This window comes from Lacerta agilis, chromosome 17 (genome assembly GCF_009819535.1).
Source record: "Lacerta agilis isolate rLacAgi1 chromosome 17, rLacAgi1.pri, whole genome shotgun sequence".
NCBI lineage: Eukaryota > Metazoa > Chordata > Lepidosauria > Squamata > Lacertidae > Lacerta > Lacerta agilis.
In genome coordinates, this window is record NC_046328.1 from 30,043,611 (window position 1) to 30,071,454 (window position 27,844).

The 27,844-nt window shown below is 49.1% G+C and overlaps 1 protein-coding gene across 4 annotated transcripts; it reads left to right on the plus strand.

Moving 5' to 3' along the window:
• Positions 1–549: 549 nt before the first annotated feature.
• USP21 (ubiquitin specific peptidase 21) lies at positions 550–27,609 on the plus strand. 4 transcript variants are annotated; one of them, XM_033174620.1, is made up of 15 exons: positions 550–670; positions 5,759–5,852; positions 6,849–7,659; positions 8,844–8,936; positions 13,125–13,184; positions 15,903–16,026; positions 18,564–18,675; positions 18,795–18,932; positions 21,171–21,235; positions 21,669–21,772; positions 22,783–22,869; positions 23,113–23,191; positions 24,921–25,028; positions 25,136–25,250; positions 27,426–27,609. In XM_033174620.1, exons 3-15 carry the CDS (start codon positions 6,874–6,876, stop codon positions 27,514–27,516), a joined length of 1,962 nt encoding a protein of 653 aa, XP_033030511.1. In that variant the 5' UTR covers positions 550–670; positions 5,759–5,852; positions 6,849–6,873; the 3' UTR covers positions 27,517–27,609. The 4 variants fall into 4 exon arrangements, with proteins under 4 accessions (XP_033030511.1, XP_033030513.1, XP_033030514.1 ...); XM_033174621.1 differs by lacking the exon at positions 550–670 and adding an exon at positions 1,155–1,252; XM_033174622.1 differs by lacking the exon at positions 22,783–22,869.
• The last annotated feature ends 235 nt before the right edge of the window (positions 27,610–27,844 follow it).

Genomic DNA, 27,844 nt, shown 5'->3' on the forward strand with positions numbered 1-27,844 from the left:
ATTTCTTATTTCTTAAATGATATTTCACGCTTCCTCACAAAGGAGTTCAGGACTGCAGACATCAACAATAAACATTAAACACACACACACACACACACACACAGCAACCTGGAAATAGTTAAATACATTTTGAAAAATAGTTTAAAATTTAAATTTAAAAGCATTTCTATTCTGCTTAATATTTCAAAAATCTCTTTTAAGTGGTGTGAATTACTGAATAAACATTCATAGGTTCTGGTTGCAGTTTGCGAATAAATCGCAGCGAACGACTCCCAAGAACTATACAATAGACCGGATCTGGCTTGCAAAGCGTCCAGTCTCTCTTTTTTTTTTTTTTAAGGCTACTGCGCCTTTAAATTTCCTCGGACGCTTCCCGCCGCTTCCATGGCGACGGAAAGGTGAGAGTGGCAGGTTGGGCAAAGCAAAAGCTGACTGTGACGCTACCCAAACAACAAAAGGAGCCTAGGGAGGATGAGCTGCGCACGCGCAGGTCCCGTCAGTCCGTCGCCTGCGCGCGCGGGGCCCGAAAGGCGTGCCAGCGCCTGCGCGTTGGAGCCGCGCGAAGCCGGCCTCGGCCGGGCAAAAGCGCGGAGTGCGGCGGGGAGGGGGGAGGAACAAAGATGGCGGCCCGTGCTGCAGGAGTTGTTGTTGCCATGGCGTCCTGCAGGAGGTGAGGCCCACACACCTGAACTCCTTTGCGGCACCGGGGGTCTGTTGCGGGACGGGATGGGGTTTGAGGGCTGGGGGGTGAGGGCCGTGGGCCGTGTAGCACGAAGGGTTAAGAAGAGGGGGGCTCTAAAGGCTCGGTTAAAAGGATGCTGTGGGGGCTCCTCTCCTTCTTATTTGAGTCGTGGGGCCGGCTGTGGATCTACATGGGGGGCACAACGCGAAATAGGTAAGGCCCACCTGCCTAGATGGTGTCTAGCGCAGGCGACATGCACAAGCTGTGCCCGTATAACGCGAGGGGAGGGGGAGGGCAGGGAGCACAATTTGACATTATTATGTAATCGCGGCATAATAATATGTGGGGTGAGTCTTGACGGGGTGGGGTTGGGGTTTGTGGTTTTTATTTTTTTTGGGGGGGGTGGCTTCTCTCCCCAGGGTCCTCGGTGAAGGGGGTGGGGAATGGGCTTCTCATGGGGGCTCTGGACTGCTAAGGAGGAGGGCTCTAGAGGTCAGCAGATGAGGCTGTGCCGCCTAGGAGTTGGGGTGGGCTCTTGGTGACAGCAGGAAGACCCCCAACCTCTATGGAGTAAGTGGGTCTGAAGTGTGGCTTGGAAGTAAAACAATTTTGGAGGTGTTCTGAGTGTCAGTATGTTTTTTATGGCACTGGTCTTCAGCTGGTGGGTTCGGGGACCCCGCAGGTGGGTCGTGGCTTGTTCAAAGGTGGGTTGCAGTAAGAGCATGAACATCATGCAGATACATGGTAAAAATATTCATGAATGGGTCCCGAAATGTATGGATGTGTTGAAAGTGGGTCCTGGGAGTGAAAAGGTTTATGACTACTGTTTTATGGGATGCATGGACAAGGGCTACAAGAGTCTGCCTCTTGAGAAGGACATCGTGGCGAGGACAAAACCAACTTCATCAATCTGCCAGTGGAGGATCAGCTGTTCCAGTCCTTGGTTTTCCTCTTTCCTCCTCATTCCATTTTCCTTTCACATTGTGTCTATTGAATTGTGAGCTTGTGGGCAGATATTGTCTTATCCTTAATTTACAAACAGTGCTTAGAGAATTTTAGGAGTTTTGATAATGATGATAATACAGGTTTTAAAATAGGGAAGGTATGGACTGTCTTTTTAAATGGGAAGCTGCACCCCAAATCAGAAGATGGATTTGTGGAGGATAATAGATGTGTTTTAGGTGTTTAAAATATATATTATTGGGTTGTATCCAGGGCTAGTCCTACCCATAGAAGTTAATAGGCATGGCTAATTCAGTTCCATTTCAATGAATCTACCCTGAGTAGAAGTTGGATAAAAACCTAGTATTTAAATGGTGTACTCCAGTGTCATTATCTGGCTTTATGGTGTTTCTGAAGATTTGGTCAAATTCACAGAAAAGGATAGAGCTCTGAGTGTCTCTTTGCTGCTGCAAGATTCAGCAGTAGTAAAGATTTGAAGGATTTTTTTTTTTTAAAGGTGAGGTGGAGGCCATCAGGTGTCATGGCTTCAAACAGGGGTAGACATACTTGTAGGAGGGGAGAAGGCTGTTAAACTTCCATATCCAGTAGAGGTGGAGAACCTGCTAGGCCCTCCAGATGTCATTAGACTACAACTTCCATCATCCCTGATCATTGTCCATGCTTGCTGGGGCAGATTCAAGCCCAGCAGCATCTGGAGGGCCACAGATTCCCCATCCCTGATGTACAGGTTGAGACTACTTTTGAATTCCCCAATGCTGAGGACAAACATGAGGGGAACATTGTTGCTGCTTTAGCTCTGGATGATGGAAGCTTTCTGGAGGGACCTGGTTGGACTAAGTTTGTACTGGAGAACTAGACCTTTGCCTGGCATTGGTGGGCGTGCTCCATCTCTCCCAATAACGTTTTGCATGTCAATGAAGCTTTGGGACTCCCAGGGGAAGTACAGTATTGTTTTCCATTTTAGCCACAGTGAAAAGAAGCAATAGAGCAAAGGGAAGATATGTGGGCCAGTGGTGGTTGTCCTCAAGGATCACATCTGTGACCCTCCAGATGTTAGACTCCATTTCCCATCTTCCCTGGCCATTGGCCATGCTAAGAGTTGGATTCCAGTTATGTCGCGGGGGAGGGGGACACTGATGTAGACCGGTTGTTACAGTAATAAAGAAACTCTGGGATTTTTGTGTATGTAAATAAGATATTTCTAGAAACCAAGGGGGAGTGCTCTTGTGCTTGAAGCCTGCTTGTGGGTTTCCCACAGACAATTGGTTGGCCATTGCGAGAACAAGATGCTTGACTAGGTGTTGGCCTGATCCAGCAGGCTCTTCTTATGTTCTTATTTTGTTTTTAATAGAATTGTAGAGCTGGAAGGGACCCCATGAGTCATCTAGTCCAACCCCCTGTAATGCAGGAATCTCAACTAAAGCATCATTAGATGGCCATCCAACCTTTCCTTAAAAAACCCCAAGGAAGGAGAGTCCACCACCTACACAATTTTTGTTCTTCTGTTGCATCTCCTGTGCCTCTTGTCTATTCATTCCTCTTTCCTCTGTGTCCCTATGAATATTTTCGAGTATAAGCAAAGGACCACTCAGGCTTCTTCAGTGTCATTTATATAAATGGGACTCTCTGTATATAAGTAAATAAGAATGTGTTGAAATTCTGTGTGCCAAGAAAAGCTAGATTCCATAACCATGGGAGAAATTATGCTGATAATACATTTGCATATTCTTTTTTCATCTACTTTCTCGTGCTTCTGCTGTGTAGTGACAAATAACTATACCGGTTACAGAATCTTCTCTTCCCCTGCTTGCTTTCAAGTCTTACTTTGCAAAAAAAGGAAAGGTTTTTCTGAAGGCTGGCTCTTTACTTTGATTCCCTATTCTGTGATGGTGTGGAATTCGTGTGTCCCAGCCTGTTTCCTGTGTGGCTCTTCAGATCTCAGTGGGCATAGCTCTGTCTCAAGAAGAATCCTGTTCAATTGCACTAAAGCTGGGACAGGGGGCACTACCTTGTGACTTCTAGATGCTGTTGAACTGCAGTTTTTATCTTTGAGTTCAGTATCCTGCCTTTCCTAGTGACCTGCCAGATGCTCCACAGTCGGAGCATGAAGGCCCTCTGCTGCTTATTTTGTTCCTCAAGTCTGCATAAGTCATGTAATTCCCATAGTTCTGCTTGAGCAGGCGTTTCGAATTTGGCACAGAAAATTGGTTTTCCCTTTTTTAAAAAGTATGTCACTCAGAATCTTGTTGCCCCTGTAAAGACCTCCTTGTTTTGATTTCCAAAAGAATTGTGCCAGGAACGCAGAAGAAATGGTAGCAGAGGAAACTGAAGGAGAACCTCAGAAGAGCTCTGATGGAGAGTGGCTAGCCAGCAGCTCCCTGAAGCTCACAAGCAGCACAAGGAGGCAATTGCCCGTTCCTGTTCTCCTGCTATTTAGAGGTATACGGCCTCTGAACTCAACTAGCCTTCGTGGCTGCTACCCATTCATAGACTGGTCCTTCATGAATGCATGTAAATGCCTTGCAGTGCCACCTAAAGTCATACAACTACACAATGCCCTAAAGCTGTTTGGCTGATACCACTGTGGCAGAACTTTGGGACTGGGGGCCGAATGTGGCCCTTCAGGCTTCTCTGCCTGGGCCAGGCTGCCTCTGGCTTGCTAGGATGGAAAGATGCGTGGCCTACTATACAGAGTAAGAGTTGCACCCATTGCTCTGCCCAGTTTACCACTGACTCGGCCCTGACACTGTCATGTGGCCCCTGGAAGGCGCCCCATGAAATAATGCAGCTCTTGGGCTGAAAAAAAAATGCCTGACCTCCCTGCCCTATGGAGTGTTTGTGATTTTTTGGTCAACCTTTAGGTGTCCTGGTTATTGGAATAGAATGTCCCATTTAGGTAAGTAGAGGCACATGAAGCTCAATTCATGAAATAATTTAGATGCAAATGTGAGCGAGCAGTGATGCTGCCTATTCCCCCTTGCTGCTCTCGATGCTTGGAACTCCCCCCATAAATATGTACATGGCGCCACCTCTCCTCCCTTCCTTCAAATCACTTCTCAAAATTAATCCTTTTCTAAGGGATTTTACCTCCTGAATTCTTCTTTCCAGCTTTAATCAAGTTTTAGGCCGATGTAACTGCGTCTGCCCACAATTTATCATCCCTTCTTCGTTCCCCCCGTTGTCTGTTTCGGATTGGAATCTCCTTGCAGGCGGGCACCTCTCTGTACACCTCTCTGTGACTTACTGTACCTCAGGAATGGGAAGACTATGGCCTTCCTGATTTTGCAGAACTACAACCCCCCTCATCCCTGACCACTGGCCATACTGCCTTTGGCTGATGGAAGGGCCACAGATTCTCTGGTGCTCAAAAGCTTGCACTGGCTTGCAATACTAGGCCAGGTTCAAGGCTCTTTACAACTTGGACACCTCAGGGTCCACCTCTCCCTTGTTCCCTGCCCAATCACAGAGGTATTCAGGGGAGTTAGTGTTAGTTTCCCCCTATGGCTCAGATGTGCAGCGTTTGGTAATGTGGGCCCAGTTTTATGGAATCTTCTTCTAGCCAAGCCTTCTGTGCCTTCTGAATTGGGTTTAAAAGATAATAATCCAGCAGGCATTTTAATTTAATTCTGATTTTGTAATTTTAATTGGGTTTTGATGTCATTGTATTGAGATTTTTGTGTGCTGCATAGAGATGATATAATGGAGAGCTATATAAAATGTCTAAGCAAATGAATAAAAATGAGAAGGAAACACCCATTGTGTTACAGGTACTCTCAGCCAGGTGGCCTTAGGCTTTGACAATCTGTGCACCTCCAGAGCCCCTTTCACTCCCTCCTTGGAATGACGAGAACTATTAAACCTGTATCGCAGAAATTCTTAGGAGGTTCTTAGGAAGCCAGAAGCTGCGCTGAATCCAGCATGATGTTTACTGTTCACCCTTGTTTCGGAGGAACTGAAGTTAAGATATGGCCTCGGTTCCCCCTAAGATGCAGGGAAGCGCTTCCCTTTCTATTGGGACCACCTATCCTGGAATCTGGCTGTGGGGAGCATCTCTGAGTAAAAGCGGAGAATTTTACCAGTTTTCCTTTTCCTTTTTTTTTTTTTGTCTTTCAGGGCATCTGCCAAGAGGAGCCCTCCTGCGGTCAGCCACCTCTGCGAGATGTGAGCCAGGGGCCGGCGGGGGTGAGAGTCTAGCACTTTTTGAGAGGTGCGTTTCCAGCTTGCTGGGCTGGGGGCTTTGTGCTGCTTGGCTTTGTGTTCTCCAGTTCTGTTGAGTGCCTGTTTTGAGGGGCTAAAAATGTCCATGCTCTTATTAAATTGGAAACTGGGATTTTCCAGGATTCTGTGTGCTCAGTCCTCTGAACTGACCCTTTTCCCCAGTCTCCTGGTTTAATTGCTGCATTGTTTTAATGTGTATTTCACTTAAGAATGTCTATATTGTAAGGTGATTGTGTAGTTTAATTAGGAATGTTTCTGCTTCAGTGTTTTGTTTCCTTTATATACTGTAAAAAGCACAGAAGCCTATTCTGATCGTTAAGTGGTATATAAAGTTGTTAATAACTGATTCTATCCAGCTAAATCCTACTCAGAGCAGATGCATGTAAGTCAATGGACAAATTAGTAATAGCTATTTATTTCTCAGTTGGCTCCAACCCAGTGTTAATAACCAGCAGCCTCATATTTGGCATTGCTCTGCAATGATACGGAACCAAAAAACCAGTGCAGCTCTGAAAGGTTCAGTCTGCCATCTGGATTCCAAATGATGCCCAGCTGTATCCAAATGTAGACGAAAGCCTTGTCCTTGAGCTCTGGAGGAACCATTATGCCAAATTTGGTTATGATATCTTAGCAGGTATCCGAATGCACAGCCGACATACAGTGGTACCTTGGTTTAAGAAAAGCTTAGTTTAGGAACAACTAGGATTAAGAACGCTGCAAACCCGGAAGTAGATGTTTTGGTTTGTGAACTTTGCCTTGGAAGCAGAACATGTTCCTTTTCCTATTGAGTGTGTTCCATTTGTAAATTGAGTCCCCCGCTGCTATGGGAAAGCACGCCTTGGTTTCAGAATGCTTTGGTTTAAGAATGGACTTCCGGAACGGATTAAGTTCGTAAACCAAGGTACCGCTGTATTTCAAAAACGTAATGTGAAGAAACAGACCTGACTGTTTCACTACTTCCCGCTTTTGCTGCTTTTCTCCCCAGGGCTCTCCTCTATCTCCTCTCCGCAATGCCGCAAGCCTCCGAGCACCGCATGAGCCGGGCAAGAGAGCAGTCGGTCATCACCTCTCAGCCGAAAGCCACCTCCAAGCTCCCCAACGGACACCGAGCCCCGAGCCAAGAGCACCGTGGCTGCTCCTCCGCCGCCTCCAACGGACTTTCCGTGGCTTCCAAGCTGCGCCCGTTGCCACCCAGGCCGAGCCCTCTTGATGACAGGGGCAAGAAGCTGGAGCTCGACCGAGGCCGGGCCTCTAAGCGCAGCGACACACTGCGCGCCTCTGCCTCCCGCCGCGGCCCCGTCAAGGCAGACCACGCCCTCAAAGTGCCCGGCTGCCCGCAGGCCGGCACCATTTCCGGCAGCGCCTCCTTCACCATGCCACCCGGCGTCCTCCTGGGCGGGCCTGACTCGGACCGCCGGAGCGGCAACCTGCTGCGCTCCAAGTCGATCAGTATCGGCGACCTGAGCCAGTCCGGCAGCCGCGGGGAGGAGCAGCTGAGCGCCATGCTGAACCGGCTTGCTCTCCGGGACCGCAGCCCATCATGCAACCACAAACATGGCCTGGGCGCCCTGGCCCTGAAGAGGAGCTCGTCTCTGCGGAGAGTCAACGTCACCCCCGGGGCAGATGGGAGGCCATCACCCACTTTGCTGTCCGTCCGCACGGAGGGCTGCCCCAGGACTCGCGCCCTCGACCCGCAGGCCACGGAATATGCCCGCTCCCAAGACGTCCCGGTATCCACCAGCCCACCCCAGAGCAAGGGTCCTGTTCCAAGCAGGCTGGAGGAGAAGGCCACTGCTGTAAGGGACTGGCGAGGGGCGCCCAGCAATGATCCTCTTTGGGGGAATGGAGGGCCCCAGGCATTACAATAGGGTACACGGGAGGTGTGAAGAAAGTAGATAGAAGGAACTTTCTTAACCTTAGAATCCTTAGAATTCTGTCTAGGAAACTGATTGGCAGTAGACCTGGGGGCAAACTGAAGAAAGTAACTTCTGTGCATCATGTGTGGATTCACTGGGGGCAGCTCTGTATTTTAGCAGTTGCGTGGGAGTTGTAGGCATGAAGGAATTCCCCGTGGCAGAAGGGTCCTGGATTCCTCTTCCATCCTGCACCCCTCACCTTTGTCCCTCCTCAGCCAAAATACTTTGCAGAATGCTTTCCCCTTCCTCCCCCCTCCCTTCCTCCCTCACTGCTAAGAATCCGGTGTCCTGGGTTTCCATACTAGACATGGAGGACCAGCCTCTTAGCAAGCTAGTGTTTAGAAAACAAAGCGTGGGCTACTTAGTATTTATTCAGTTTATATTCCCCCCTTAATCCAAAGATGTCAGGGCAGTTCATAAGATAAATATACAGGATAAAAGCACAAAATAGATAGTTAAAACCAAAATGAAACAATAACCCCCACCCCCACCCCAAGAAACACATTTAAAAGCCGTAACTTTTGTGGCACTATGGGGAGTACGTTGCTGTGAAGTGCAGCCACAGTCGCCATTTGGGTTTGTCTTAAAGCAGGATTGGTGTAGCCTGTGTCCCTCCAAATGCTGCTGAGCTCTAGCTTCCACCCTCCCTGACCATTGGCCATGCTCGCTGGGGCTTACCGGAGTCCAGCAGCATCTGAAGAGCCAGAGGTTCTCCCTCCCTCCTTTAAAGGAAGGAGATAAGACAAATTTGTGGATGACATTTGTTCATCTCTTGATAGCCCGATAAAGCCCCCATGTTCAGTAGCAGTATACCTCTGAATACCAAATGCTGGGGACAGGCTGTTGCCTTCACAACCTGTTTGTGGGTGCCCCAGCATGAGCCAACTCAACCTCCGCTTGCACACTGGGACTTCTTTCTCTTCTCTCCTGTCCTGGTGCCCCCCCCCCAAATAATTGCCCCAGAGGGTTGCGTGAGCAGAAATTCCCACTTGTTGGATTTCACTTGGTGTTTATGCTGTCTGCTCCTGCTAGTTTTTAACTGCTTTGTTTCATGTTCCTCCCAGGCAGACATGCACGCACGCAGGAATCTTCTTGGCAGGCGGCTAAGTATCTCTAACAGAATAGACAGCCACAAGAGTTCCCAGCATTCCTTGGGGGTGAGTCTGTGGGGGGGGGAGCACCGTAGTCGTTAAGCTGGTTTTAAGTGGCTCAGCTGCATTAGACACACTTAAGTGGGTTTATCGGCCATGGAACCTTGCGGGTCGTGCTTTCGCGAGTCGGACAGAGATCCTTCTCTGAGAATTCGCAGGAAGCCACCACCAAAGGAAGTTTAGAGGAACTTGTGGTAGTTTGCCTGGTTTAGATTTGTGACATGTGAACTTCCCTTATACCACTAAGGCAGAATACTGGCCCATCTAGTTCAGTATTGTCCGCAGTAACTGGCAGCAGCTCTTTGGGATTTTCCATCCCTACCTGGAGATTTCAGGATCATCTGTGTGTGAAAGCAGATGCTCTACGCCACTGAACTATCCCTCCAAAAGAATAATAATCATTGAATGGGTTCCTATAGAGCTGCCCCTAGCTGTTTACTTTCCCCTTTGCCTCATAGGAAGGCTGCCGCTGCATCCTTCATGTCAATTACTTACAGTCCTGTAAATACTGGCAGATGGCCAGCATGGATCAGGTTCCCCTAGGTGGAGTTCTGGCCTGACTCCCACCACATGCCAGCTGCTAGAAAGTGAGACAGAACAGGCATGGCTTCTTACAGCAAGGCACTTTTTGGTGTCATTCGGGTGGCAGTGAGAAACTTAGGAAGCCTCTGTATGCAGAGTCATTAGTTGTGTTTTATCTGAACTGACTCTTGAGGGTTTCAGGCGGTTGACATCCCCAGGTCTACCTGGAGAGGCCAGAGATTGAGCCTACAACTTTCTACATGCAAGGCAGATGCTCTGCCAGTCAGCTGCAGCCCTCCTCACTCTCAACAGTGGTCCAGACAGAGAGGAGGGCATAAGAAGCTGCCTTCTCCTGAGTCAGACCATTGGTCCACCTAGCTGCTCAGTATTGCGTACACTGACTCCAGGATTTCAGGCAGGGTTCTCTCCCAGTCCCACCTGGAGATGCTGCCAGGATTGAACCTGGGACCTTTTGCAAGGCAGATGCTTTTCCCAATGAGCTATGGCTGTTCCCCATGGGGTGATGGGTGTTCGTTGTGCTGTCACTCACACACATGTGTCCCCCACCCCCCGTTTATTGCATGGTGAAAATCAATGAAGCTTTTTGTGGACAAACGTTGTCTTAAGGAGCAGCCTCTGCACAGTTGCATTGCAAGCTGCCTCCACTGGTCCACCTGCCCCTGTTGGAGCCATCTCAGGAGATGCCTCCTTGTGGCGTCTTCAACACTGAAAGCAGGAGGCAGATGGGAGGAAGGGAAAGAAGACTTTTCTTTGGTGATAGCCTATCAAAAATCACATTTGTTTCCATAGAAACAGATGCATAGAACAAAATGTATGGAGTTAGCAGATGTCTCCCCTAAATCTTTTCTGTGAGTGCAGGGATGGTCTTTTATTTGGGGGGTGGGGATGGCTTAGGGGAAGGCACATTCTCAAATGTGCCCGTTTTCTTCCACCGCTGTCTCAAGCTGGCAGCCCCTTTTGCTTAACTTGGACCGATTTGGGGGGTAAAATGTCCACTCCCAGCTCCTAGCTCACAATCTGCACCTGGTTCCCCCCGCTAGTGACTCTGGTCGACTCAGGTGCTGACATCTTCCAGAGTTGTAACGGCTAATTAATTCCCTGGGGCAGGGATTCTCTTGCGCAATTTTTTTTAGGTCTGTGTAACTGGCCGACTTGCCATGCTCAAGGTAGCTTTTGGGGAACGTCCCACTGTGCCAAGGTGGGTTGGCCCACTGAGAAGTTGCCCGAAGCAGTTGCCCGCTGGGTCTCGGGGCTTTTCTGGAGGATGCTGCAGGGGCCTCTTGGGGAGGCTGCTAGCCGTAACCCTGGTCACCCTGAGCTGTGTATATTTGCTTTGGTTGTGTTTTTATTTTGCCACGCCGTTCCCTCCCCGGCTCCGCAGTTCTCCGAAAGCGTTGCTGTTCCCCAAAGTAGCTCTTCTTGCTAATTAATCCCGCCGAGATGAACCACCAGGAGGAGCCAGGAATAGCCAGGGGAAATCGGATCAGCTAATGAGCTGCTGGCTTATAGGGACGTAAGGGAGGGCCTGCCAGTCCTTTTCCCCACTTGGTGCCACGCAGGACGAGGGCTGCGCCTCTTTCTCGCCTGCTCTTCAAGCGGGAACGGGCAGCGGGGGCAGCGGGGGAGCCATGCCGGGGCTCCAGGGGGCCACTCTGGTGGAGCTGCCCCGGAAGCTGCACCGCACGTTGGCCACTAAGCGTGAGCTTCATGGCCGAGCTGCGGACATCTCTGAGTCAGTGGTCCACACGGCGGTGATGGGGCTGCTGCTGATGACCAGTGAGGTAAACCCCCCTAAATCTCTCCCTGTTGCTGCCACTAAGTTGATAATGTCTGGCGCGGCTTCATTGCGTGGCTTTATTGTACAGAGGTGCACTGAGGCTCTTTCTCCATATCCTTTACCTTTTACCTTTTTACCTTTTTGGCTGGATTTATACCATTCTGTTCCATTTGGGACAGTTTTCGTTGTAATGAAGGACGGTTAAGAAACTTGACTATAAAAACACCCTGCTGTTTGCTGGGAGAATTTGGGGAGCAGGGAGTTTTGGCCTATGGGACAAGGCTGCAGCTGAGAAGAGCGTGGAGAATGCTTTTCCTTGATTTCATAGTGGATGAGAGCAGCGCTCGTTGAATTATTTGTTTCTGACCCAGTAGTTGCCTTTAATTCTGGCCAGCGACTAGGGACCCAGTTACAATGTTTGTGATGAGATGTTTCCCTCCTTCTCCTTTTCTGCCCACTGCAAAAAGAGAGGACATTTTTAATAGCTGTGTGAAAGAGGTTTTTCTTTTCCTGTGAGAGAAACGTGCATGTGCTGCAGTTTCCTTCTGTATTACTAAATTCATACCCCACTTTTCCTCCCAAAGTTGTCCAGAGTGGAAAACACACAAGCAAGAAAACAATTTGAACGTCTTAAAAACACCACTCCAGTACAGATGCAGGCCTGCCTTTATTGCACCACACAGCTATTTAAAAATGAAGAGGCTTGGTCTTCTTTTGCAGTTGGTCTCCCTGATCTCAAGCTCTTCCTCCCCTCCACCACAAAAAAAGGAAATTGTGTAAAGCGACCAGTTAGTGATGCCGCTGGGGTGAAATGGCTGTAGATCAGTGCGCAACCTTCCTGTCAAGGGCCAATGGTCTAAAAAAAGGGGTTGGCAGGATCTGTGGGGCTGCTGGACTCCAATTCCAGATGTTGCTGGACTCCCATCGGCCCTGGCCAGCAACATCTTCAGGGCCCTGGTGTCCCCCTTTGGAGTATACAACAACTTCATATGCTCATACAGTTCTCTTACATTGGAAAAGGACCATAGTTCAGTTGATCAAGCCCTTCCTCTGCCTGCAGAAGGTTCATTCCCTGGCATCTTTATGTGGAAAAGACTCTGAAGTTCTAGAAAGGCACGGCCAGTTAGTGTGGAGCCTATTGCGTCCTCTGGATGTTGCCCAGCTGCCTCCCATCAGCCCCAGACAGCAGGACCAAGGTTAGGGAGTTGGATTCCAACAACGTCTGTTGCCAAAAACGCCTGAAGGGTGCCTGATTCCCTCCCCCTGGAGCTAAGAAAGGATTGGTATCCAGACTGGTTTGGAGGCACGCAGCTCCTGTTTCAGAACTTCTTGGTTGCAGTCTTAGAAAAATGTCCCAGGGGGGCCTCCCCCCCCTTCCCGATTGTGTTAAGATTTCTTTCCTGTCACGGCAAGTCGCACAATATAATTGTGTGTATTTAAATCCTCAGCGGTTACTGCTCAAGCTAACCTGCTTCAGAGCCTCGGTGATTTGCTCACTCCTTCTCTGCTCAAGATGGTTAGGTAGGGGAGCTGGAACCCCTCCACAAGGGAAGGGAGAGGTGGATTGATTTGAGAAGCCTGCAAAAGGCAGCTTGGCCAGAAATGGCAATGGAACAACCCCTAGGCCACTGAGAGAAATGATGCTGGGGGTTGGAGAGCTCTGGCAATGCCACAAAAGAGACCTGTGCCAGTCTGTGGGTTGTGATGCTCACTCTCTGTATGTTTACTTAAGTACGGATGTATCTGTCCATCCCGCATGTGGAGACATGAGACGAGCTAATCCTATTATTCCCGCTGTCACAACACGCAAACCATCCCTCCCTCTCTGTCTTGTCTCTCTCGTTCACTCACTCTGTTGTTTTTGTTTTTTTCAGACGCATCACACTCTCCTGCTGGGCTCTGGGCACATAGGTCTCCGCAACCTTGGCAACACGGTAAGAAGTGGGCGCTTAGCCTGCCCAGCCCCAGGTAAAGAGAACTCCCCCCCCCCGCACAAGGAACTTGTCACAAAGGTTTCTTTTGAAAGGCCCCAACAATGTGCAATTTTTGTTATTCAAAAGATGCCTTAAAATAACCGGCATTGAGAAGTCGAACTTGGTAGGAGGTGAGGTAGCCGTGTCAGTCTTGCCACAATGAGAGCAGCAGAAGTGATGTCTCTTACCGAGTTTGTGTGTGTGTGTGTGTGTGTGTGTGTGTTTTAAAGCAAAGGTGGCAAACCTTTTCTGGGTTGGTGGGTGAGATCTGCATCTTCCCCACCCCTGGAGGGCCACATTTGACAGGTGGGTGGGGTTGCCCACCTGCCAATCGCCTGGTTCCTCAGTGGCATCTTGCGATGCTGCACTTTGAAACCCTGACGGTCGGGACTTCAAAGCGCAGCGTGGGGCTGTTTGAAAGCCCTTTTGCAAACTGCCCTGGCTGCTCTTTAAAACTACAGTTTCAGAGGCCACATTTGACAACCTGGTAGGCCAAGATCGGCCTGCAGGTTCCCCACCGCAGATGATTTTGACCTTTCAGCTTGTGTGACGTGTGCATATTCTGCACAACCGCTTTGTGCCGAGTGCAGAAAACAGGTTTGGAATTCTGCATCCAGGTGTGGCTGAGGGAGGTGAGGTTGGGTGGTATGCTCCATGAATGTTCTGCATTAAGCACCAAAATCGGACGCAGGACCCAGCATCTTTGGAAACTCAGTTGGTGGGATTTTAGGTGCCACCTGAAGCCAGTTTGCAACCCTGCCACTTCAGTCCCCGTTCCTGACCCTTGAGCCCTATCTGGAAGTTGTGGTCGCCTAGCAACAAGGACTCACACACACCCAGCAGCTGTGCCAACCCCAGCATAACTAAGAGCATATGTTGTGGTTGGTTGCTCGGGAACTGCCCCCTTCCCCAAAATGGCAGCACACTCCTGCTTCCCACCACCAGCAGGAGGGGAAAAGGGGAGAGCATGGAGAGCATGGAATTGAAGTCAGGATTGCTGGCTAGGAATATGGGTGTTTTATTGCATTCTGCACTGGAGCACTAGGTAGCTGATGTGCAGTTCACAGTTGTTTCCCCTCCTGTCCAGGCACTGACTCACCCCAGGCTTTCTTTGCTCCAGCAAGGTTTTATTTATTTAAAGGCATTTAAAAACAGCTTTTTTATTACAGTCGTAGCTTGGATCCCAAACGCCTTGCAAGTTGAACATTTTGGCTCCCAAACACCGCAAACCCGGAAGTGACTGTTCCGGTTTGCAAACTATTTTTGGAAGCCAAACGTCCGACGGGGCTTCCGCAGCTTCTGATGGGCTACTGGAGCTTCCTGCAGCCAATCAGAAGCCGTGCTTTGGTTTCTGGACGTTTTGGAAGTTGAACGGACTTCCGGAACGGATTCTTTTTGAGTTCCAAGGTACGACTGTATTATTATTCACTAAACAGTGTGCAACATAAAAACAATGGGTTATAGCCAATGCAAATCCTATTCAGAGTAGACCCATTGAAATTAATAGACCTAAATTAGGCGTGTTGGTTTTTGGAATGTTTCTTACTGTGTTTTCAAGAATAAGGAAATACATCAGCGGAGGAAGTTACCTGTTGAGTAAAGTACCGTATATATCTGTGTATAAGACAATTTGTTTTTTTAAAAGTCAAAATTTATGGGGCATCTTATACACGGATGGTGCAGAGGGTGTACTGGCGATTGGTTGTTGCCGAGAGCGGGAATGTTTCATCGGTGATAGGGATGCTGATTTGTGTATGTGGCGAGGGCTGCTGCTGATAGGCTGCTGCTGCGGCAAGCGGGCAGTTGAATGGCGGTTGCTGGCGGGTGATTGTCCCCCTCCCCCAAAAAAACCCTCAAAAAGTGTGGGCAATCCACTCCAAAAAAGCTGAACAACTGAGGACAACCCTCCACAAAAAAACTCAACAACCGTGGGCCATCTCACCCCATTTTCTTAAACCTGAGTCCCAAAAGGGGGGCATCATATACACGGGGGCGTCTTATAGATGAAAAAATATGGTATGTTGATACAACTGCATTACACGGTTATACTTCCCTCAGACACCAAACAACCATTTACAGAGCCTCTGTAACAAACTAACTACAGTGGACGCTCGGGTTGCAAACATGATCCGTGCGGGAGGCACGTTTGCAACCCGCGGTGCCACGTCTGTGCATGCGTGGGTTGTGATTTGGTCTTATGCGCATGCACGAGCACCGAAACCTGGAAGTAACCCTTTCCGGTACTTCCGGGTTCGGCACTGTGCGCAGCCCGAAATCGTGCAACCTGAAGCGGCTGTAACCCGAGGTATGACTATAAATGAAACAAAACTAAATCTCCCCTCCCTCCCCGCCATGTTGGTTTCCCACCCCCTCTGAGTTGGACCAACATTGGATACACCCCAATGGGGGGGAGGGGTCATTCAACTTGTTTTTGCTCAGAGTAGACCCGTTGAAATTGATGGCAAAGACTAAGTAACAGCATTCTGTAATACAGGGGCAAGGACAGAAAATGCCCCGTTTTCAGGTCCCCGCCCTGTGATGTTCTGCAGGGTGCTGTGTTGCGAGTAGAATTTCCCCAGCTGATTTAAAGGTTCTCCCGGGACTATACTGGGGCAGGTGATCTTTCAGAATGCTGCACTGCAGGCCATGATGATACCCGCATTGTATCTCCCCTTCCAGTGCTTCATGAATGCTGTGCTTCAGTGCCTGAGTAGCACCAAGTCCCTGCGGGACTACTGCCTCCGTCGGGAATTCCGGCAGGAACAGCCCAGCGCTCTGCGGACCCAGCAGGAGCTGACTGAAGGTAAAGGGGTGGGGGGAGCGCAAAGACCCTGCCCTGCTTTTTCTGCTGTTGTTTTTCCTCCTGTCGGCAGAGTCGGTTATGTAACCAGATCACTGTCTGAACGAGCTTCAGCTAAAAAGGATCCTTGTAGTGAGCCAGCAATCTAAATTGGTCTCTGGAGGGCCTTAATCCAGTGTTTTTCAACCACTGTTCCGCGGCACACTAGTGTGCCGCAAGATGTTGCCTGGTGTGCCGTGGGAAAAATTGAAAAGGTTGCAGGCGCCCAAAGGCCGGCTGCGCCCAAAGGGCTCCCACCACATGAGGACGGTCACCGGCTCGTCGCCCTCATCGTTGCCGCGGCCCCACGCAGGCAGCAGCTCCCGCAGGCTGCTGGCAGCGTAGAAGGCCAGCACGGTGCAGCAGGACAGCCCGACCGCCAGCAGACGCCGCTTCAGCCCCGGCACCCCCGGGTAGGAGAAGCTGTGGCACGGCCAGGGCGCACAGCGCGCAAGCCGGCCTCTCAGCCGACACAACAAGCCCGGCTCCGGGGCTCCATCGCGGGCCGCCGGCCGAGGGGATGAAGAAGGTGCCGAGGGCGCATCGTGGTCCTTTGGCGGCGTTTGCCACCGCCTCCTGCCCAGCCCCGCCTGCGAGGGCGCCGAGTGGTGCATCCCGATGGGTCCGGGGTTGCAGGCCCGCCTTCCCCAGAGGGGGCCGCGGGCTCTCCGGCCTCCTCCAAGCCCTGCTTCTAGCGGGAGGGTGGCCACTCCAAGGATCCGAGCTCCTTGGAGAGCCGCCGGACACGACCTGGTTGCTCCTTCTCCCTTTGTTTGTTTGTCTGTCTGTTTGTATATGCCGATTTCCTTGGGATGGACAGAGATTCAGCCGGGGCAGCTTCCCCCTCCGCCAGCACAGCGGGAGAAGGGATGGCATGCACCTGTTGGATTTCTGCCTGCTGTAAGAGGTGGAAGGTGTGAACCCGCGAAATCGGATGGCTTCTGCTGTGCTGTTGCCCTCTGCCTGCTCGGAGATGCAGTGATTTAGTTGGGAGCTGGAACGGCTTTAGTTGGAGTTGGAACGGCTTCTGTCTTGCCTACCCGGGAGGGAAATGCCCAAAGCTCTCGCTTTAACAGCGTGCTCCCAAGCATGGCGTACTTAGAAGTCAGCCTCTGGTTGAGTTAACCTGCTGCGGTATTGCAACCCGAAGCACGGAGAAGTGCGACGCAAGTTGTGATCACGATGCAAGAATGAATTTTTTAAAATTAAATTTCTGTTTTACATTTTAGAATATTCACCTTAAAATGTCAGTGACTTCACTTCCTCTCTTTCTGTGGTTCATTTTGCACAACATAAATCCCTGCATATTTTATATAAACTTACTAAACCATTCAGCTTTCCATTATTACATCAGTAAAAACTTATTTACACGGTTGAATTTATCTTAATTCAAGAGAATTACTTTATATATAGTCAATATAGGCACAGAGTTAATTTTTTTAACATTTTCTAATGGTGGTGTGCCTCGTGATTTTTTTCATGAAACAAGTGTGCCTTTGCCCAAAAAAGGTTGAAAAACACTGCCTTAATCCAATCCCGGTTGACCACTATTATATAAGTACCTCTGCCTTGAACAAAGTGTTATATAATTAGAGGACCTAATTCCAGCACTGTCCTGTCCTGTCCCTTTCTCACCTGCGAGCTGTTCGTAGGCCACCGCCCCTGGCCTTCAGCTTGCAAACTTATTACAGGAAACACCTGGATAAATATTGTGGGACAAACTGCCCAGGTTTGTAATCATACATACATACATACATATCAGTTTATTGTGAGGACCATGCCTTTACACGAATACCGTATCTACACAACGGTATTAAAATTCATTGCACACTGTCCCAGAAAAACCCTGATCCCACGATACAGAAAGAAAAGTACAACAAGAACGAGTTAAGAAGACGATGAAGGGGTCTTTTCTTTGTCATCCAGGAGTCTTTCCCTGGCTTTCATCACAAAGACCGCTACCACGTGGGAAATCCGTGGGTTAGCATCAACTTAACAAAAAATTTACTCAATCTTCAGGGTTATTTATTGAATTAGATATGATTAGGTTTGTAATCCACAATTTTGAGGTGGGGTCTGGAATGGTGGGACAGGGAGAGGATTATGAAAGTCACGCCTAAGGAGAGCGGGCGTTGATATTGTATTGTGTTTGCACATGTTTTTCCATTGCTGCAGGCCCTCTTCTGACCCCCTGGGTAGTTTTCCACCGGCAGTATCTTTGGGCCTGTCCTGTTGGGAGGGAGAGGATCTAGGTATGAGTTCTGCCTCTGCCACAGTCTTCCTTGTGTGGCCTTGGCCAAGCCACTTACCTAACTCCAAGCCCCAACTCCTCATTTGTAAGACAAAACCAGGAATGGTAGCATATTTGCCATGTTTCAAGGAAGAGGAAGCAAAACGATGTTTGCCGAGTGTTTCCCCCAGTGTGAAAAAGTTGTAGAAATGAGGAGAAGGAGAAAGGGAACAACTTCTTTATTTTCTTTTTGTGGCTCTTCCATCTCCAGCCTTTGCAGATGTCATTGCCACTTTATGGCACCCCGATTCCACGGAGGCCGCCAACCCCAGCCGCTTCAAAGCCGTCTTTCAGAAATACGTGCCATCTTTCACAGGATACAGGTGAGGGAAGTTGGGGTGCCCATCGCCTTATCCCTGCCCCGGTGCGGTTGCACATTTCTTACCCCCCCCCAGCATCCCCCCCGCCCCACCCAACGCTTCTGCTTTTCTTCCTTTTCTAGCCAGCAGGACGCTCAGGAGTTCTTAAAATTTTTCATGGATCGGTTGCATGTGGAGATTAATAGGAAAGGGCGCAAGACTCCCAGCATCCTCTCTGACGCCAAGCGACCCTCAGTACTAGAGGACACGGACACCTTGAGGTGAGTGCAGCTCATGTGGGCAGAAAATGTGGGGCTGTCTTGTGAGCTGTGCAGAAGAAACTGCTCTATACCACAAACCAGAGCATGCTTCTGTTTCTCCAGCCCCAATATATTTTTGTAAGGGGAGAGGGAAGGGATTGAACCTGAGACCTTTGGCTTGCGAGGCGGGTGCTCTACCGCATGGCTATAGTTCCTCCCTGAATGTGTCAAGCTGCTGTTTAGTAGGTCATCTATTGCAGTGCAGTCAAGTTGCATCATCCAGGCATTTTACTTACACATATTCAGCTTTACATGTCCAGCTGCGGCTCCATTCCAGCCTTTTTCTTCTATCTCCATCTCTCTCTCTCGCTCTGCACACCTCCCTCCTCCTCCCTTCTGCTGCTCACTTTCACATGGAGGAGTGAGGGGAGGCAGCAGAAACATGGGGGAAGGCTTCCCCATGTGACTTCCCCACCAGCAGCAGCCAAAGGAAAAGTAATTTTGGCTATGCATGGTTTTCACGTATATACGCAACACCTGGAACTAAACCCTTGCAGGTGATGCAACTTGACTGCATTGTCTGCTGATAGTGGCTCTCCACAGCCTCATGTTTTTGGCAACCCTGCTATCTAAAAGCTCTTACGTTTTGTTACTGTTTATTTATATGCCGCTTTTCAGCCAAAAGAGACCCCCCCCCAAGTCAGCTCACAAGAGAATAGACACACAAACGCCAACACAAATGATAAAAATTCAAAATAATTAACATTTGAACAGTGTTTGAAAACTGACTGCGTTCATTTTCTTGGCAAAGAGCATTCCCCACACACACAAAATTGAGAGCAAGATCAACTCTTTAAGCAGCGGCTCCTCCTTATAAGAGTCCCAGTTAGGGGGGGCAAGGCAGATGGAAAAGCTTGCCCGGGATGATTCCAGAGTCTTTCCCACGACTGGAGATCCTTGGAATTGGATCTGGAACCGCTATATGCAGAGTGCGGGCTCTGCTACTGCTATATGGCTCTTTCCCCTAAACACCACCTCAGAAGACAGAGGAGATAATGCTAGAAAGGGCTGCCCAAGGAAGCTGAATGTTGGAAGATTCAGGACAGACAAAAGAAAGTCCATGCACTACAGAGTGTTAAACAGTGGAACTCCCTCCCACAAGATGAGTGGTGGCCAGCAACTTGGATGGCTTTAAAAGAAAATTAGGCAAGTTCATAGAGGAGAAGGCTCTCCATAGTTGCTTGCCACAGTGTCTTGTGTTCTCCCTCCACCATCAGAGGCAGTTGCTGGGAATCGCAACTGAGGAGAGTGCTGCTGCTTGCAGGCTTCCCAAGGGATCTGGTCAGCTACTGCGAGAGCAGGACTTGATGGGCCTTTGGGTCTGATCCTGCAGGGCTTCTCTTATGTTCTTACAATGGGCTCATCCTTCCTTGACGCGTGTCTTCCTGTCCCAGTGCAAGGTGTTTCTGACCTACCTGGGCTAATGTGGTGAACAGTTGGGCCCAACCTCCCAGTGTAGCTGAACTACTAGCAGCGCTCAGAGTGTGTTTGAGCACATAAATGTTGGAGGCTGGGTTTCTAGTCTTTGCTGTGGGCACCGCTTGAGGCCTGATTCATACTTGCATCTCCATTGCTCAGTGCAGAGCTTGGATGTGAGAATTGCCTTGCTTGGAAAGCATTTGTGTGTGGAGGAGGTGTTTGATGAAATCTTGCCTGCGGTGACTGGTTGTTGCTTACTTAATAATAATATCTAGCCGTTGTGTAGCGCTCGCAGTTTTCAAGTGACATTGCAGACATTCTCAGGTAATTTTTACAACGTCCCTGTAACCTGGACTGGTATCGTCACACCCACGTTTCAGGTGGAGACTGGCTTGCCAAAAGACCATCTACTGAGGTCACTCCTGAGGCAAGATTCGAACCAGGAACTTACAGGTTCCCAGCTCAGTCTCTTACCCCCATGACAGCTATCAACTTGCTGCCGCTGAGCTTCCAAATTCAGGGGTTGATGGGCCTCCAGTTCACCATCTGTGCCTGGGATTGTAAGCTCATCAGGGTCCTGTTTGGGCTTTCATACTTCTGCACTGATGCATTGATACTGATGTTGCTGAATTAAAATAATAATAGTTTTGCAGGTGGGCTCTGCTTCCTCCTGTTCTCTGCCCCAGTAACCCATGCCCCACCTCTATCCAGCCCTCTCCCACTTCCTGCTCATGTTGCTCACACTCTCCTCTTGGGTTTCTTTCCTCTCTCCCCCTGCAGTGATGATGAACAAGCCAACCTGATGTGGAAGCGCTACCTGGAGCGAGAAGACAGCAAGATAGTAGGTGAGCAGGTGTCGCTTCTTGCACAACCTTGGGCTGCCAGCTCCCATCATCCCTGACAGTTAGCCAGGGACTGATGGGAGATGGAGTCCGGCAATCCCCGCAGGGCCGCAGGTTTCCCCCATCCCTGCCCTACAGCATGGGGATAGTTTGAGCTGACCCATAAGGTCGAATTGATTTGCCTGTGACTAAGCCAGTCTAAGAATCGCCCACCTGGTCACACAGGAACATGAGGGCCACTTGAGGGTAGACCCAAATTCACATGCCTGTGTGCAACACCTACAGGGTGCTTTTGATTCCATCTATATCAGCTTGAAATGCTCCCTTGGAGCCAGAACGCATGAGCTGTAGCAGAATGTGCAAGTCAAACGCTGTTTGCAAGCTGGCCCACACAGTAACAGAAGCATCTCTCTCTGTCTCTCTCTGCCTCTGCTAGATCTCTTTGTCGGCCAGCTGAAAAGCTGCCTCAAGTGTCAAGCGTGTGGCTACCGGTCGACCACGTTTGAAGTTTTCTGTGACCTCTCCCTGCCTATCCCAAAGGTAGGCTCCTAGTGTCGTCACAGCAGGCTTCGGGGCAGATGCTGTTAAGTGACCGATGAAGCTTCCTTACAGCAAGTCAGATGGCTAGCCTGGCTAGCTCAGAACTGTCCGATAATATGACTGGTAGCAGCTTGAGAGCAGTCCCCCCCCCCCACATACCTTTGCTGCTAGGGATCTTTTTTTAACTGGAAAGTTAATTTGGGAATCCTCTGGAGTGTTTTCTCTTTTAACTGGTTAACTGGTTTAAGTATTGGGGTTTCCCCCCATCCTGTGAGCTAAGAGTAGGGAAGCTGTGACTTTCCATATGTTGCTGAACTCCAGTTTCCATCATCCCTGATGACTGTTTATACTGGCTGGGGATGATGGGAGTCGGAGTCCTTTGAGCTCTGGAGGGCCACAGCTTCCCAATCGCTGCTGTGAACCACTTCAAGAAAGAGGTAAAAAAAAAGAAAAGAAAGAAAGATAAAGTGGTGATTTTAAAATTAAGATTCCTGGTCGTCATTTTGTGTTTATCTACTGATGAGCAATGTTGGAAATGGGCCGCCCACCTGTCAGTCCCCTGGTGCTACACTGACATCAGGTGATGCTTCCTTTTGAAGCCCCAGTTGTCAGGACTTTGAAGTGAACCGTTGGGTTTCAAAGCCCCATGTTTCTCCTGCAAACTGCTGGACTGTGGACCCTCCCTATAATTTTGCAGTGGCTCAGAAGCAGCAAGAAGGAAAACAGGGAGTGGGTTTGGCCATCTCTCATCTGAGCAAGGGGACTTGACATGCCCTTGAGCAGGGGAGGTAGACTGATCTGGGGGAGGAGAGGTTCCTGCACCCAGTTTCTGGGTAAATTTTGGCGCTTGCTGGCCTGGCAGTGGGGCAGAGGGACTGCCAGAAGTGGAGATCTTCCTCCTTGCTTTTGTTTTTACATGTGAGCACTGATGGTGTGTAAGCCTCCTCGAACATTCAGCCTAATGCATAGGGTTGATCTTTCCAACCAAAACCCTTGCCCTGATTTCACAGAAAAGCTTCACCGGTGGGAAGGTATCTCTGCTAGACTGCTTCAGCCTCTTCACCAAGGAGGAGGAGCTGGATTCTGAAAACGCACCAGTAAGTTCATCTTGCTTTTCTGGCACGTGGGTGACGGCATTAGCAGTAGCACCTGTTTTATTGAGTTTGTGATGTCTTTTTGTTTAAATGATAATTGTCTCACTGTTTGAGAGGCTTTTTTAATAAATAAAAAAATCTCCAGTGGTTTATAAAAGCTTTTACAGAAATAAAATGAAGTATAAGCATCTTCCCTCCTCCTCCTCCTCCTCCCTCCCTCCCCCCCCTCTCTCTCTCTCTGAGCAGGTGTGTGACAAATGCCGGCAGAGGACCCGAAGCACCAAGAAGCTGACCATCCAGCGCTTTCCCCGCATCCTTGTGCTACGTATCCTTTCTGCATTCTCCTCCCCCGCCCCAACTTCCCCCAAGAATTGGGAGCCAGTCAGGGCTGCAGCTGGCGGCAGATCGCCCAGAGTATTCTATTTGTATTTTATCTGCAGGTGTAGAAGCCACTTTGCAACCAAAGGTTACCAAAGCGGCATACAGAAAAATATCAAGTTGAAATTCCCCCAAAATTGCCAACTCAGTAAACTACAAGCAACAGTAGCAGTTTCTACACTTGTACAATTGTTGTCCTGTAGTTTGACTGCTCCGCACTGCAGGGAGAAAGTGGCTGCTTAGAACAGTCTGTTAAAAATGTTAAGGTGGTCAAACTGGCCTACCTTTCAGGCTGGTCCTGCAGAATTACACGAAGTACTTGGGAAAAGCGATACATAAATCGAAATCAGATGCTTTCCTGGGTTTCCTAAGGAATTCGGGATTGGCTTCTGCTGGCCTCTAAATATGACTCAGCCAAAGCTATTCTGGCTTGGGTTTTCTTTTACGATGAGGCATCAGGTTATGCTGCAGTGATGTGTGTGATACTGGGTATCTTGCTCCTTTCCAGTCCTGCTGAGTTTAGGGGAGAAGGCAAGAGGCGTATTCTAGAGCAGGGGGACCAATGGTCAAAAGTGCCCTCGCTGCACTCGGCACAAGCATTACAGTCCTCCTCCAGGTTGAGTCCTGGAGAAAACTATATATAATAAAATGGCTTGTGCAAGGTTTTGCAATACAAGGTGGATGCCAGGAAGCTGCTGAGGCCCACCCAGTCCCCTAGAACAGCTTGAGGCATGAAGCAACAAAGATAGGTAGGTAGGTAGATAGGTAGATAGATGATACTGTAGATAGATAGATAATACATTTCATTGCATTTACAGTGGTGCCTTGCAAGACGAAATTAATTCATTCCGCGAGCCGTTTCGTATTGCGAAAAATTCGTCTTGCAAAGCACGGTTTCCCATAGGAATGCATTGAAATTTAATTCCCATAGGAATGCATTGAAGTTTTTGTCTTGCGAAGCATGACCATAGAAAAATTCGTCTTGCGAGTCACCTAAAAAATCGCAAAACCCTTTCGTCTAGCGAGTTTTTCATTGTGCGAGGCATTCGTCTTGCGAGGTACCACTGTATATCCCACCTTTGCTCCAAGGAGCTCAAGGTGGTGTGCATGGTTCTCTCCTGCCCTGTTTTATCCTCACAACAACCCTGCAAGGTAGGTTAAGCTGAGAGGCAGTGACTGGCCCCTAAGGTCACCCAGTGAGTTTAATGACCGAGTGGGGATTTGAACCCAGGTCTCCCAGCACTTTTAAGTGCTACACCATCACAGGCTCAGCACAAACCTAAGGATGGCGCTTAAAAAGCAGGTCAAACCCGTGAGATTCACTTGGATGCTCACCTGCCATCAGGTGTAGAATAGGAAGGATGAGTTTACCTTATTTTTTATTAATCATTTATTTACGGCATTTACGCCACCTTTAGCCAAAAAGGTTTTCAGAGCAGCTTATGAAAAACAAATACTATCCCTGCCGTGTGGCTCACATTCTTAAAGGACATGACACACAAGGAAGAAAGGAAGGGAGGGAGGAGGACAAAGCAAGTTTGAGTACTTCAAGTTACAGCCAGTTATATTGTTTCATGTATTTTTTTTCATCATCGTCAGCCACTTTGAGAACTAGACGATGAAAAGCAGGATATCAATTTTGAATAAACAAAATTCTTTAACTCACCCTATCCCAGACCTGAACCGGTTCTCCACCACCCGTTACTCCATTAAGAAATGCTCCGTGTTTGTGGATTTTCCCCTCCAGCAGCTCAACCTGAAAGAGTTTGCCAGCGAAAAGGCTGGTGAGTTGGCGTGCCGAGTCTGGGCCAATCCCTCCTGTGCCATCTCGGGGCCTGCCTGCTGGAGAAGGGGAAGTCTGAGCTCCTCCTGTTCTCTCTCCCTGTTCCAGGCACCCCTGTGTACAACCTCTATGCCCTGTGCAATCATTCTGGCAGCGTCCACTACGGCCACTACACAGCCTTCTGCAAGGACCAGTCTGGCTGGCGGGTTTACAACGACTCCCGGTAAGCAAAGAGAAGACGATGGCTTTCCTTTCCAAATCTCCACTGCACTGGTTCTAGTCTAGTTCTAAGGAAGCTTTCCTAGATCAAAAGCAAGGGTGCAAACACTCTCCAGGGTTTTGTAGCCAAACGATGCTGGTCAGGCCATCCAAATTCTGCAATCCGGGTTCGAAATGCGTAATTTCCTTGTTGAGTAATTCTGGGGAGGAGAATTCCCAGGACACTGAAGTCCTCTTCCATGCATCTCATAGGGAGATAGGAAGCAAGACTGTTGGTCCAGATCGCTCAATATTGTCACGCCTGTCTACTATGGAGTCAGGCAGATGCTCTCTCCAGGGCCTGCCTGGGGGTGGATGCAAAGGATTGAACCTGGAACATTGTGCATGTAAAACATGCACTGAGCTGTGGCCCATCCTCCCAGAAAAGGAACCTAGGATATATAGGAAGCTGCCTTGTATTGAATCAGACCGTTGGTTCACCTAGCTCAGTGCTGCCTGCTCTGACTGGCAGCAGCCCTCCAGGGTTTCAGGCAGGGGTCTGTCTCTCCCAGCCCTACTTAGAGATGCTAGGGATTGAACCAGGGACCTTCTGCATGCAAGGCAGATCCTCTCCCACTCTCATTCAGCCGCACTTGTTGAGGTTTCACTCTCTCTCTCTGTCTCTCTCAACTGTTTTGTAAGCATATGTCCTTTTTTTGTTCTTAAATCAAACCGAGAGGGGCAGGAAGCTGAAAACTGCACCCTGTGTCAGCATTTTCCAACTCTACAATTCTGTGATTCCACACCCGCTGTGGGATTATGGCACTCGCCCAGGCCAGCTCTTTTATGGGTCAGAAGTCACTTCCTGAACCCTTCCTTCCTTGCACCATAAAACCTGTGCTCTGCTCTGGGCCAGGATGCTAATATAATTAGATAGCTCTACTAACTAAGTAGCTTAAGACACCTGTTCCTAATGTGTGCCCTGCTTGGCAAGGGTTTAAAGCAGGCCGTGCTGCTGCCTGAACACCCTTGATCCAGCCTTGCAGCCAACTGCAAAACCATTCAAACCTGGCTGCCCTAGAAATATGTTGGAGTTCCATACCCAGAGAACCCAAATTCTGCAATGTGAACAGCTCAGTTTTGCAACCAATGCTAACAACAGCAAGAGGGCTGTACCCAATGTAGAGTAGACCCATTGAATTCAACAGGCATGACTGACTAAAGTTCATTGTTTTAATTAGCTCATTCTGAGCAGGAGTGAGCAACCAGTTTTCCTCACTGGCACGTTTTTTCCCCCTCTTTTGCACGATACAATCCTCTCCTGCTCATTATGGGATATGGACATTGGTGCCCTGCCCTCCAACCTCTCAGAGTCTTCTTTGGCTGTCACGGTGCTTTCTAAGTTTTCATCTAGCATAGCTCATGTATCGTCGCAAAATCAAAATGGCTACAGAGAAATAAAAGGAGAACCTGGCACTTGGATTGATAAACTATGTGGCCCATGCTACACCCTGTGAATTTGGCTTTCTTCTGTACACTTGGCAGTGGTTATTAATTTTATTTAGTATCCTCTACACACACATGGAAGTTTACAAAAGTACTGGGCAGGGAGGGGCCGCAGTACAGGCGACCCCAAATTTCCAGTTGGTTCAAAGTGCAATTGCTTATTTGACACTGGGAGGAGATCAGATCATAAACTGTGATCTCAACACCATCACCTTTGTTTATTTACTAGTTTCTAGACTAAATTCAGAGTGCTGGTGTTAACTTCCTAGAACCAGCACACCATAAGGGCTGCCGTCTCCCGTGTGACCAAGTCTGAAGTTCATCTTAAGAGGCCCAGTTTCATGTCCCTTTACTGTAAGGCAGATGTGGGGAATCTGCCGCCCTTCAGCTGAACTGCAGCTCCCTATCAGCCCCAGCAGATGTGGTCAGTGGGCAAGGATGATGGGAGCAGGGGCAGACCTCCAGATTTCATCAGCGCCCTGTGTGGCACCACATCTTGCCTTCCATTCTGCTCAGTTCAGTACATCATAGTTGTGGTGCGCTGCTCAGCGCCCGGTGCGGCAGAACTGGTCACTCTGATGGGAGTTGTAGTTCTGCGACATCTGGAGGAGTATCCCAGGCGAGTAAGATGAGCAGGCAAGTAAGGTTTCTCTGCTAATGTGCCATCCTTTCTCTCTTTCCCCACCTTTTGCAGGGTGTCTCCAATCAGTGAGAACCAGGTCCCGTCCAGCGAGGGCTACGTCCTTTTCTACGAGCTGGACGACATGCACTGGAAGAAGCAGTAATAGTATTGGAACCCAGCACTTTCGGCCCTGCCACCCCTCTTACCTCATAGAGACTGGTGCTCGGGTCTTTTAAAAAAAAACCATTTTAAAAAAGCGACAACAAAAAAAAACCCAATAAAAAAACAAACGACACTGTGTGGGGTTTGTTTCTACGAGTGACCCGGGTCATCCACTTCTCCATATACGTACCCAGGTTTCCTTTTTATTTTATTCCCCCCCCCCCTCATTTGTTCTTTTTAAAAAATAAAATAAAAATCACCAGGTCTTAAGGCGGGATGGGAGCAAAGTGGTTGCAGGGCAAGGCCTGGCAAAGAGAGAGAGAGAGAGA

Coding starts and splice junctions, on each gene's coding strand:
- USP21 (XM_033174620.1), top strand. CDS start 6,874: ATGCCGCAAGCCTCCGAGCACCGCATGAGCCGGGCAAGAGAGCAGTCG. Junction 21,236..21,668: donor AGAAGACAGCAAGATAGTAG/GTGAGCAGGTGT, acceptor TGCCTCTGCTAG/ATCTCTTTGTCGGCCAGCTG. Junction 22,870..23,112: donor TGGATTCTGAAAACGCACCA/GTAAGTTCATCT, acceptor CTCTCTGAGCAG/GTGTGTGACAAATGCCGGCA.